At 38.9% G+C, this 13,867-nt stretch overlaps 1 protein-coding gene and 1 pseudogene across 1 annotated transcript in view; both read left to right on the top strand.

Annotated features, from left to right (window-relative positions):
• The window catches only part of LOC141592579 (heat shock cognate 70 kDa protein 2-like), a 64,854-nt gene extending 58,020 nt beyond the window's left edge, over positions 1–6,834 (top strand). Inside the window, exon 4 of the mRNA XM_074413314.1 lies at positions 6,384–6,834. Coding sequence (XP_074269415.1) covers positions 6,384–6,730 — 347 coding nt within the window. The 3' untranslated portion in view covers positions 6,731–6,834. The remainder of the gene's footprint in view (positions 1–6,383) is intronic.
• Positions 6,835–10,827: 3,993 nt separating this feature from the next.
• On the top strand, positions 10,828–13,368 carry LOC141590553 (heat shock 70 kDa protein 3-like; annotated as a pseudogene).
• The last annotated feature ends 499 nt before the right edge of the window (positions 13,369–13,867 follow it).

The raw sequence follows: 13,867 nt of genomic DNA, 5'->3' as shown, positions 1-13,867 counted from the left end.
GACGCGATCCAGCTACTTGGCAGATAGAGTGTCATCTACCTTGACACTCCGGAACATGCACGAGATGGCGTACGCTCAGGGGATAGGGACCGAGGGACCGCATCCAGTTTAGTGGAGTGGAGTTGGGGACTACTCAGGGGTTTTCCATTCCTACGGGGTGGATCAGTCGACGTGGGGGGCACCTCAGTCCTTTCCTTACGGTGGCTTGACTCCATGGTATGTGGGACCAGGAGTAGGAGCAGGAGCAGGAGCAGGAGTGGATGCAGGGATCGGGTCATCGGGAGCAGGTACTTCTGGTGGTGGTGATGATGAGGTGATGTTTGAGCAGCAGCAGCAGCAGGAGTGATACTCCTTATTTTTATCCTTGTTTCTAGTAGTATTGGTAGGATGGTTAGACTTTGATGGTTGTTTTTGTTGAGACTTTGATTTTGGACTTGTATTGTTGGCCATAAGGCCAGATTTGTCACTTAACTACGTTGCAGGATTGTGTTGGGGGTCGGGAAATCATCCCGACTCAAGTTATATGACGTCTATGTTTACGGATGTGGGATACGACAGGTTTTATAGGACACCGTGGCTCGTAGGTACTCGACGAGTACCCCGTACTCTATCGAGTAGCTGCAGGAAGGAGGGATAGAAAGCATTCTCGACTGTAGGCTACTCGATCGAGTAGTTAGGACACTCGATCGAGTAGCATGGCACTCGATCGAGTACCGCTACATACTCGATCGAGTAGCACATTACTGAGGAGGTTTTCGAAAATTAAAAATGTTCAATTGTTTTATAATTGCAAGTTTCATATTTAACGTGGTTGTTAGTGCTTAGTAACATCGTTGAACCGTTAATTCTCTATGTTGGAAGTCGTGCTTGAGTTCTCTATGCATATTTATATCGCCTAATGAACCTAGGTGATAGATTCTTTTGCTTAAATGTTGCATCCGCCTTGTTCTTATCTCATTACCGGAATTACATCTTCTCATACATTTGTGCATACCATGTTAACGTGCTTTATCGTTGGCGACTAGTTGTCCCGGAGAGTTATGTATGATTTATAATTTAACGAGTTTATGCTTAGCGAGTAATGTCCACAATAAATAATATGTTTTAACCCATGTCATGAATCAGATAATAAGTAATATGCGTTGAAATTGGGTGGTGAACTTCGGGGACGAAGTTCCTTTTTAGAGGGGAAGAGTAATGTCGCGAAATAAAAAGGCTGTTTTTGAATAATGTTTTGCTTGTTTATAATGTTGTTGGTATTATGTTTTGCTTTAATTACAAAAATTTCTAAAGTATAACGGATTACTTTAGTTCTTTAAAGTGAATGTGGTTGTATGTTTCAAGTGTATGTTCAAGAGACGGTCATGAAGAAATAGTTATAGTGCGATGAATCGTATTTGAATCACGTTGTCGAGTAACATGGTGGCATTAGTTGTACCACATGAAAGTTGATATGAGACACGTTCTAGATTGATAGTTTGATAATTGTTACTGTATGTTGGGTGATCGTGGGTGGTGATTCGCATTGCGAGTTTGATGTTTTATATATATATATATATATATATATATATATATATATATAGAGTGACGGTTGACGGTGATAACGCTTGCATGACAGTAGTAAGAATCGATAGGTATAAATGTAGACGGTGATGATGATGACATGGGGGGGGGGGGGGGATGGTATTTCCAGGGAGTTATGGTTTGAGCGGAAAGAGTGGTGAGGTCGTGTTGTTCCCGTGCCTCGAGCAGGAGATAGGTGAGTTGAACTTCGGGGACGAAGTTCTTTTTAAGGGGGAAGACCGTAATACCCGCTCTTTTAGGGACCCTTTGACCGCGTTGATGACCATGGGAGCGGGAGTAGTCTTAGAAAAGTGTGCCAAAACCATCTTGGGCTGCGTGTTAAGAGTTGTACTCGATAGAGTAGAGGCTACTCGATCGAGTAGCTAGGTTACTCGATCGAGTAGGGGCCACTCGATCGAGTATGTTGGGTACTCGATCGAGTACCGGTTTTCGCCGAGGGTTTTATATCGCGTTTTGTTAAATCCGCAAATCACTTCCGCCACTTTCCTTCTATCCTTCAGTCGCCTCTTTCCTTCCCCTTCACCTCAAAACCTCCATGGAAGCCTTTTTGAAGATCCTTGAACCTTAGGAGGGCGTCCGGTGTCGGGTAGCGGTCTCTTCTTTGAGTTTTCTCCCTAATAGGTATGTCATAATCATCATCCGTGTCCTTGTTCTTTTAGTTAGGGTTTGCCTGTTAGTAATAGATGACGGTATTCTGGTTATAGGCGTTGCTTGGTCGCTGGACATGTTATCTGTCGGCATGGATTGGTTGCGGTGGCTTAAAGGTAGGTTCGCCTACTCAGTTTCTGTAGATGGTCTAGCGTGTCAGTTGTTGTGATTGTTTGGTGTTTGCTTAGTGTCGTAATGGTATGGCAACGAGTGTGATGGCGATTGTGGTTGTTGTCTCTGGTTCTCGAGATGCGTCTCGGCTGAGTGGGGTCACTTGCGGGAGTGGCTTCACGCCCTAGTTTCGCCCTCCGTGGAACCCGCCACGGGAGGGGATGTGCACATTAATGGACAGGGTTATCGCTCGGTATGATGAGCGGGGATTTGGTGGGTACGGCTGCGGTCCCCCACTGGCAGGACCGGTCCAGTGGACAGTCAATGACAAAGTTGGTTGAATTACCGTGATTGTGTTGAGATTAGTAGCATTGTATTGTGTTGATAATTGTAGTTGCCGTTGTCGTGTCTTGTCTCAGTACTGACCTTGTGTGGTTGTTTGTTTGTTATGTGTCTGCCGTGATCCCTTATGGTGAGCAGTCGGTCTTAACAGGTGTTGGTGGTGTTGATAGCTGGAGTCCGGGCAGGGATGAGTTCTCACGAGATACGATGGTCATAGCGAATAGTCTTTGAGTTGTACCTTTATATCGTATTTTGGTTTAAATCGCTTGTAATATAACTTAATAGTTCTTTAATCGACATTTGGTTATTTCTATCCTCGGGCAACCGAGATGGTAATGCCCTTATATCCTAAGGAAGGCCTAGTTAAGGCTCCTCTGAATATGGGGGTGTTACACCACAAGCATCCAAACAACTCTGGAACTCATCAATCTCTGCATCAGTGCTACAACCACCAAGTCTCTTAGAGTGAGATAGCACACAATTAAAATCTCCAGCTACCAGCCAAGGCCCATTAATAATAGATGCAAAATTGATAAGCTGATTCCATAAACTTCTTCTATCCACAAGGTCATTAAAAGCATAAACCATAGCAACATAAAATTGAGTGGAAGAGGCAACTTCAGTAACTTTCATGTTGATGCATTGAGCAGAAAAATCATAGAAATCAAGAATAAAAATAGCTGGATTCCAGAGAATCCAAACTCTACCTCCTTTGTGCCAACTATTATTAGTATCAATACTCCAACCATCAACTATTAAGCCATTTATAATATTTAGAGACAAGGCCTTAACCTTTGTCTCAAGGAGCTCAAACAAACCTACCTTATTCATATGCATGAACCACTTAACATGCTTTTGTTTGGTAGGACTATTTAGGCCCTTAACATTCCAAAACCCAAGTTTATGCATTCCTCACCACAAGGTGAGGAACACTACCACTTATCCCAATGCCTACCTTGGGTGTAGGAGTATTCAGGGTTTCCAGAAAGGTATGTTGCCCAAATCTGTGAACAGTATACCCTCCTTCACTGATATCTTGTCTACTGAGTCTCCCTATTGCAGTAGCCTTGGCAGGAGCAGGAGCAGGCCCCATAGAATAGGTCCCAGAGGAATGCCAAACCACAGGGGTTTAAAGTTGTGTTTCAACAGGAGTAGCTGCTGCTACAACCACAACAGAGGGAGAATGGACAGGAGTCTTAACAGGTTTATCTTTCTGAACATTCTCAGTAGACTTGTTCTTAGGTTTCCAAACTTTTGCAGCATGTTTCTTAGTATTAGGCACCACTGCCTGTGTTTTCTTAGTTCTCCTACACTCAGCAGTAGCATGCCCAATACCTTTACAACCAACACACACCACAGGCTTCCATTCAAACTCAACTTCAATAATAACAAGATCACCATGTTCATCTAAAAACTTAACTTTGTCAGGTAGAGGGTCTCCAATCATTAACTCAATCATAACCCTAGCATACCCAATCCTGGTTTTATCCTCTGTAGCCAAATCACACTTGATAAACTTCCCAATCAGTCCGGAGATACGAGCAAGACCTTTACCCAAGAATTTCAGAGGGAGTTTACGTAACTTGACCCACACAAGTACAGATTTAACTTCATGTTTAACAAGTTCCACATCAGGGGTCCAAGGCTTAACTATGAGGGGCTTATTGTCAAAAAGAAAGTGTCATTGCCTTAAGACAGCATCTTTAGCAGCCTTGGAGAGAAAGCGTACCATGAAAACACCATTAGGCAAGAAGGAGAGCTTATCTACCTTATGATTAATCCATAGTCTCCTGATGTAGCCTTCAACAATATCCCAGGGAGGGTTAGCTCCTAGGATAAAGCAATAGACAGAGTTCTTCATCCAGTAATCAAGCTCCACCTTCACCTCCTCAGCAGTAAATTGAAGTAAACTAGAGGGCTCCTCTTCAATAACTGGCAAAGACGTGACGTTATTGCTATCCTCTGCCTCCTCTGTTTCATCTTCTACCAAGACCTCAAGATTCAACGCAGGAATTCCGACAACTTCATGAACGGCTTCTCCTTAAGAACATCCGCACTTGTAGGTCCTTGTATTGTTTTGGTTAGAGCTGGAAATTCTTCATTACTAGCATGAGAAAGAAGATCAAATTTATTGTTACAGACAGTTTCTGAATTTTTGTGAATTTTTGATGAATTTTTTGGGGTAGTTTTCGATGGGGATTTTGCAGCCGTCATCGCTGAAATCTAGGGTTCTTTTTTTGGATTTTCGCAGCTTTTTTCTCTCTCTATCTTTAACCTCTCATTTTCGAAAAAATCGTTGATCCTCTTTCCAGAAATGTTAGATAGCTTAAATATTTCAATGGAATTATCAGTTACTTTCTCCGCCTGCAAAGCAAGATATGAAAATCAAAATCCAAGGAGCATAGTATTGTGCAAATCCTCAATTTTGCAAATAATAATTGACTGAAATTTTTAAGGTAGCAAAAAGATAGTGAAGTAGCAAGGATTACACACAAAATTAATGCCGGGAGATATAGTGATGTAGTTGGAACTCAATGACTTTTAACTAAAAATCCTTGTTCCGCCACAAAATTAAGGCTAACAGGGACCCTAGCACCTTGAGGAATGATAAATTTGACAGTTTTAGTTATTAATAGCCAAATTAGGTGTTGTTTGGCCTTGATTATGTAAAATAGTTTTTTCCTTTTTAAAATGAGTTTATTTACAAGTTACTTTTCAGAAAAATTTCGGTTGTTTGGCCAAACTTTTGTAAAAACGTTTTTTTAATAAATAATTATGTTTGGCTAACTACTTTTTTGGGCTTTTTATGCACTAAGAGTAAAAAGTAGAAGTAGAAGTAACAATTTTCTACTTCTACTTGTAGGGGTTAGTTATTAATTTTTGGCTTTTTAAAAACACTTTTAATCCTCCCTAATTTATAATGTTTGGCCTAGTTTCTCCTTTTTCAATTGCAAAAGTACTTTTAAAGTTAGGCCAAACACGACCTTAATAGTTCACCCAAAACTATAAATCTGTTAGGGGAATATTACGGTAATATTATCGTAATCGGAATAATATCAGTATTAGAATAATTATATTATATTGCGATATTAGTTGATATGATTTAGATCTCGTGAGTACTATAAATGTCGAGTCAATGTAATCATTCGAGATACGAACGATCATCAATAATACTACGGTTTTCTCTATGCTTTCCTCTCTCTACGATTCCAGTATGGTATTCCCCTAACAAAATCCTTGTTCCGCCACAAACCATTTAACAGCCGAAATGCAACCCAAAGACATAACCCGAAACGATTCCAATTACACAACCCACATGAGTACCATCAAAATTAACCCCAAAGTAAAAAAAAAAATAAATAAATAAATAACCTCAAGCAAGGCCAGCCTTCCTGAAAGGCATGAAGAGAATTATAAGCGGAAGTGTCACAGTGAAGCTCTTCACCATCTTCCATACCATCCACACCAGGCTGCCATACTCTAGCCGGCGCCGAAACGCCTGTTGTTATTGCTGCTGCTGTTGCTGAAGATGATGCTTCACCATTGTTGGAACTCTGCAAAACCCAGAAAATATACATCAATTTTATGGACAATATGATTAAATTAAGCAAAATGAAATTGGGTTTATGAATAAAAAAAAAAAAAGAAATAATCAAAAGGGAAGAACGATTACTCTGTTGCTGTTGTTTTTTCTGAAGTAGACAAGAAAAAGATCAATGATGCCATTGACAAGACCTTCTCATGGCTTGATGATAACCAGCTTGCAGAAGCTGATGAGTACGAGGATAAGATAAAGGAACTCACGAGCATTTGCAACACCATTATTGGGAAGAAGAAGGATGAGGCCAAAAATGCGCTGAAGGAGTACGCTTTAAATATTGGGAACATGGTGAATTATAAGAAGAAGAAGATCGACATTGCCATTGGCCAGACCATGATATGGCTTGAGGATAACAAGCTTGCCGAGATTGATGAGTTTGATGACAAGAGGACGGAGCTCAAGAATATTTACAACCAGATTATTATGGAGAATATGAAAATTTAGGTAATTATTAAAGGAATGAATTGCTTAACAACTGCACTCCTTCACTTGTATGATCAAGTGGTAGGTAATTGGTGTTAATTTAATTAAAGGGAAATGGATTTCTTGAGTCTTTGTATTGTGTTTAAGCTCTTTGATTATCCTAGTTAGTTAACAAGGATTTCAGATTTGTATCAGTATCACAAAATTAAGTAGACCCTTCAATTCATTTTTATCGTCTCTTCGATTTAAATAATGTTATAAATGGGGAGGGGTTGTGAGACGTTATAATTTGTCACAGTCACAAGCAAGTTTGGACGGGAGGAGAATCATAGGGGAATTTAATTTATTCATGTTCATAATGAGTTTTAAGTAAAAAGAGTGAAAATGGACTTAGAGAGATGTGAGACTAGAGTGATAAAGAAAGTATGAGTGTACCCCACCAAAAACAAATCTCCCCCCGCCCCAACCTGTAATGGACCACCGCCTGTTTATCCCCTTGTTCCGTCACCGTCCGATACTGAGATTCTACACAATCTTTCCTATACTTCCTCCCAGCAACTCCCATCTGCCTCTTTACTTCCATCTACCCCCCCAACCACCACTACCACCATTTCCGAATCGACGACCAACCTTCCTGTACATCCCCACGATTTAACCGTCACCCTCCCTCCTGAGATTCTCAAATCTATCCACTCTCCATGGGAAAATTCCCTTATTATCAAGGTTTTGGGCAAATCGATCGAATTGGGTCATTTCTCCACTGCTCTTCGGACTTTATGGAAAATCAATGGACCAATTAACCTAATTGGTCTAGGTAAGGGCTATTACTCCTGCAAACTTCACAATTCCTCTGAGTTAAATTCTGTTAAGTTGAATGGACCTTGGTTTGTCCATGGTCACTACCTTTATGTTCAAGATTGGGTACCCAATTTTCGACCGTCTTATGCTACCATTTCATCTGTACCAACATGGGTTATTCTCCCAGAATTACCCATTGAATACCACCGGGTAGATGTCCTCCGTGCAATCGAAGACAAATTAGGCGGGTTTATCAAATATGACAATAACGGGATGAAAAATAAAAATGCGAGATTCGCCAGAATTTCTGTCCATCTCGACCAAACCATTCTGACTCCGTCTAAGATGTGGATTAGGTCTTTTTGCCAGGAAATTAAATTAGCAGATACACTACTACATATATAGGGTATAACAACGGTTAAAGACCGTTGTTATATAAAAAGGCGGACGTTGTTAAAGCATCCGTTGTTAAAGGTTTTAACAACGGTTGGTTTTTTAAGAAACCCGTTGTGAAAACTATTAACAATAGTTAAAAACCGTTGTCGTTACGACTCATTCGTTGTGAAAAGTGTGACTAATTTTTGGTGGGAAAGTTATAACAACGGTTACAATAGAAAAAAACCGTTGTTATAACTAAAGACAACGGTTTTTTTTATAAATAACCGATGTTATTTTAAAAAAAAAAAAATAAAAAAAAATAATAAATAACCGATGTTATTGTTTTTAAAAATAATAAAAATACAAAGCATTACTGCCAAAATCACTCCTGCATCAATTAATTATATATTAGTGTATGCATTATTACTGCCAAAATCCTTGCATGAAAAGACACAATATATGGAATGCGAAGGGTTATAAGAATTGAAGCAGGGATATGGCACAACTTCCTAAACAAAAATATACTTCGTATTAATTTAAGCATCAAACCCTAAACATATTAATTAAAAAATTACTCAAACGACACATATACTAATTATAAATTCATTCCACTATCTAGATAACCAATCCATTATATCACTATCTCCACCCTAAACTTCAAACCCTAAATCTTTAAACCTAATAAACTCCAAACTTCCTTCAATAATGAATGATACCATTCGTTTAACATGCATTATGACCGAGTACAACAAAAGTTTCATACGCCGCTTGCAGGAAATCGAGAGGAAGAATAGGCTCTTCCTTGAGCAAGCTCGGATCGCACTCAATGAGGCCAAAAAAACATGGCTTGTTAGACCCGCAGATAATGCAGCTATAAGAAAATATTCCATCTGCGGAACGAAATCTCCTAATAGCAAAGGAGGAGAGGTTGATTCTCATAGAAGAGAATGCATCCCTGTATGAACATCTAAGAAATGTATTTTTAGCAATGCATTAAGTTTATATATATATATATACATATATATATATATATATATATATATATATATATATATATATATATATATATATATATATATATATATGTATGTATGTATGTATATCAATTAATTAAGTTTATGTCTGTTAAATGTGGATTTGTTTTACTATCCTCTCCATCATCTTCTTTGTTTTATTTTATTTAATTTGTTTTACTAATAAACGCAGAAAAACTAAGCGAATAATTAGAGAAAGAACAATGACGGAGAAAAACACATGCAAATAAAAGAATTAGAGAAAGAACAATAATGACGGAGATGATAAAACCTAAAACCATAAAGCGATATATCTATACCTGATAATTAGAGAAAGAAAGAGACGATGACAACAACAGTGACGGAGATGATAAAGCGACGATGAGAAAGAGTGTGGTTGTGTGTTTGTGTTTGTGGTTGTGGTTGTAGCTGATCTGTGTTTGTGTGGTTTATATTGTGGTATTTGCTTGAAAGTATTGACAACGGTTATTACACATAAACCCGTTGTCATTAGATAATATATTAATAACGGTTTCTTTGACAATTGTTGTTAAAAGGTATTAACAACGGGTTCTAATATAACCGTTATAATTAATTTTCACTAATTTTGCGTCAAATTATTAACAACGGTTATAATGTATTACAGAGTAAACTGTTGTTATTAGTTTTTATATTAACAACGGTTGTGCAAGTTTGACCCGTTGTTAAAACCAATAACAATGGTTAACAACACATAACCGTTGTAATTAAGTTTAGTAAAATTTCGCGCAATCGATTCTACAACGTCTTTTGGTGATTTTCGTGAATAAGCGTTGTTAAATAGCCGTTGTGGTTGCCTGGATTTGTAGTAGTGATAAGCAGCTATTCTGCAATCTCTCTAAATCTATTTGTAATGGGAAATGCTCCGGGAAAGAAGCTAATCATCATTCTGAATCCGGGACGAATAAGCAACAAAAATCTTCTATGGAAAATATACAAACTAACAATGTAGCTCTGCTGTCACATCTCCTAAAAGTTCTTGGACTGTTGTTCCATTCAAGGAAAACTATAATAAGAAGCCAACCCCTAGTATGTTTAAAGCTTCTAACCCATTTCTAGCCTTGGTCAATTCCTTTGACCAACTCAACCCCCTCCCCTCCTACTTTTCCAATCCTCAACCATCTGGAAAATCACATCACCTAAATATCCTTTTCTACAACAAATTTATTTCTATCCCCCATTCCCCCTTTTTACTCCTTACCGTGCCTTTTTGTGGAGATAAAAATAATAATAACAAAAATAATAATATTAATTATTATAACAACAATAATAATAAACTCTTCCCCCATTCTGCACTCTCTCTTTGCCTTTCTTCCGATAACTCACAAAACACCCCCCTCTCACTTCCCCTACCATTAAACCTCTCAACACTTACCACCAATGAACCGCCCACAACCACTCTGCTCTCGCCTCTTCATCCCCTCCACTTGACCCCCTCTAATCTTCCAGAATTCACCTCATTACCCCCCTTCCACCAGTCATCCTTCTTCCCATAGAGGAGACGTTCTCCACCGTGGTTTGCTCCACACTCCCCCCTCTAACCCTACTCGGAATTCCAATCAACTCCGCATCTTACCTGTCCGATCTTCGCCCCGACTCGCTACCAGTCAGCGGGCAAATTATTCGTCGGCTTCTTGTTCATCCTCACTCCCCCTGCCGTTCTTCTAGAGTTAAAAATGGTGGACCTTTTCTCCCTCGAAATTCCAATCAACTCCGCATCTTACCTGTCCGACATATATAGGACATCCATCGGTAATAGAAGGATACTCGAATGCAAGTTGGATCTCCAATGTGGAAGATCATTCTTCTACAAGTGGATGGGTATTCTTGCTTGGTGGAGGCGCCATTTCGTGGGCTTCTAAGAAGCAAACTTGTATTACAAGTTCAACAATGGAGTCAGAATTCATAGCCTTGGCTTTAGACGGAAAAGAGGCGGAGTGGTTACGGAATTTAATTTATGAGATTCCGTTGTGGCCTAAACCTATATCACCAATTTCTATTCTTTGTGATAATGAGCCTACTTTGGCTAAGGTATATAGCCAAGTATATAATGGTAAGTCGCGACACCTAGGCGTTAGACATAGCACGGTACGAGAGTTGATCACTCAAGGGGTGATATCGGTGAGTTTCGTGAGATCTCAACAAAATCTAGCTGATCATTTGACCAAGGGATTGGCTAGGGACTTGGTGTACAAGTCAATGATCGGGATGGGTTTAAAGCCCTTTTAACTTATGGTGGTAGGACACCCAATTTCCTTCTAATATGACATTAGAGGTAGAATTCAATGTGGAAAGCCTATTATTTTAAGTTGAAGCACAAGTTTAGATAATCCCGAAGGTATGTGCTTAGCCCTACCTGATATGTTAGGATGACGTTTATCTTCTTAATGGATCTTTTGAAAAATTGCTTTTGTAGGAGCATGAAGAATAGAGTCTACCTATGTGAGTGTGAAGTTGGCCGCTTCAGGAAGCTCGGGCTTGGCTTTTAAGCCCTCATGAATGGATAGTGACACTAGGCCGTGTAATATAGTGTCGGTTAATAAGCTTATAAAGTTGTAATAAATTTATATGTGTTTTATCTTCATGTATTCAAATGACTTTGAAGCATTCAATCCATTGTGACACCCCAATACTCGAATGCAGAATGTATAAATCACCAAGATGAAAATTCAATCTTCGTGACATTTTCGTTTTATGTATAAGTTTGGTTTGGTTTGTTGTTTTGAATCAAGGATTGCATTTAAATGGGGGAGGAATGTTGGTGATTTAAGTGAATCACGATATCATTTGAATGAAATCGGGATTTGGCCAAAAATCGTAGCAAATTTGACCATTATAATATGGGTTAGGGAGTGTGGAGTACACGCTCATATAAACGAGTTTGAATGAGCAATTTTAAAGAATAAGTTACAATGCAAATTAGTCGATGTAATTGTAGCTCTAAAATGGAAAATTTGACTAACCCTTATCGGAGTTGCTAGCCCCGATCGGGGTTGAAGGTGTCTAGTAAAAATTTCCAAAAATTTTATTTACGTAAAACTGAAAAGCTACGTCCCCGATCGGGGTGAGTGATATTTATTGGGTTCTATGAACCGTGCTGCATTGTTTCATACTTGTCATAATGTTCCGTTTCGATGATAACTACCTTTCGTTTTCTGATTATTTTGTATAAGTATATATATACTCAAAGTATGCATGAGGAAATGTTAGATAAAATAATAAAACAAACTTTATTTTCAGATTTTTTGTATAACAAACAAAATATATTAACTTCATAAGTTTTCTCTTGTTTTTGCCTTAGAACAAGAGGGAAATTTGGTGTATTATCCTTAGGAAAGATTTCTTGTAATCCAAAGGCTTAATAGGGTAGAAATACTTTATAAGGAAAGTGATATATTTCGTCATCATCAAGTTATCCAAGTTCAATTTGTCAAATACTCTACACAAAAATACAACAGAACAGTGTCGATGATGTCGTTCTTGTTAGTGGGTCTACTAACATTCCGAAAGGTCAACAGCTTTTGAAAGTCTTTTTCAATGGCAAGCAGCTTTGCAAGAGCTTCAATCCCGATGAGGTCATCGCTTGTGGAGAAGCTATTCATACCGCCCTCTTGAGTGGCCAGGGTAAAGGGAAGATCAAAGGTTTTTTGGTTCATGATGTCAGCTCTTTGTCCTTTGGTTTGGAGGCAGGCGATGGTGTCATGACTGAAATGATCTTTAAGAACACGACCATTCCTATTAATAACACACATGTATTCTCCACTTACCCTGGTAACCAACCGAGTTTGGCAATTCAGGTTTACGAGGGTGAGAAAACCCGAAACCGACCTCGCGATAACAACTTAATTGGGAAATTTAAGATCTCCGGCATTCTTTCTGTTTCTCTTATCACAGTGCGCTTTGACATTAATGTTAATGGAATCCTAAATGTTCTGCCGAGGTTAAGACCCACGGCCAAAAGAAACTGCTCACTAGCACCAATGAAAACGGTAGGCTCACCAAGGATGAGATTGAAAAGATGATCTAAGAGGCTGAGAAGTACAAGTCTTATGATGAAGAAGGCGTGAAGACGGCCGAGGACAAGAATGACCTAGAGAAGTATGCCTTCAACATTCAAAACATGGTGAAGGATAAACAAAAGAAGATCGATGATGCCATTGAACAGATCATTTTATGGCTTGATGATAACCAGCTTGCCGAGGTTGATGAGTTTGATGACAAGAGGACGGAACTCGAGAATATTTGCAACCGGATTATTATGGAGAACATGAAAAGTACGGTATCATTAAAGCTTTAAAGGTCTGAATTATATAACAATTAGAATGAATAACAATACATGTATACTGTTTTGCACCTTTTCACTTGTATCTCTTACAGGTAGGAAGAATTAACAGGCTGATAGTCATGGTGAGGGTGGGGTTCGATCTGTGACAAGGTAGGATTGAGACGTAGTAGAAGTCGAGTTAATGACTACGACGTTGAGATGGAATAGGAGTCGAGTCCAACTTCTATCTTTAATAGAAATCGAGTTGTATTTTTTTCTTATGAACAAATATAATAGTTGGACCTTAACCACCAGTTTAAGTTTTTGGTTGAGATGGTTTCTTTATCATGGTGTCAAAGCCAGCGTGACTAAAGGTCACGGGTTCGAATCCTGGCACCCTCAATAACTCACGAAGTAGAATTTCAGCACATGGCTTTGGGGAGCCTGTGCATTAACCACTCTTGAAGCCAAATAGGCATTCGAGTGAGAGGGCGTAATAAGAATAAATATAATAGTTGGACATCAACTATCACCTTAAGGATTTGGCTGAGATGGTTCATCTAACAATTTTATCAATATATTTTTAACAACGTTGTTATCCCATATAATTGAGAAAAAGGATTACGCATCTGAGGTAGTACCTCAGACCTTGTAATTTTTGAGCTT

Source organism: Silene latifolia, chromosome 7 (assembly GCF_048544455.1).
Source record: "Silene latifolia isolate original U9 population chromosome 7, ASM4854445v1, whole genome shotgun sequence".
Lineage (NCBI taxonomy): Eukaryota > Viridiplantae > Streptophyta > Magnoliopsida > Caryophyllales > Caryophyllaceae > Silene > Silene latifolia.
This window is presented reverse-complemented; position numbering and strand designations above follow the sequence as displayed.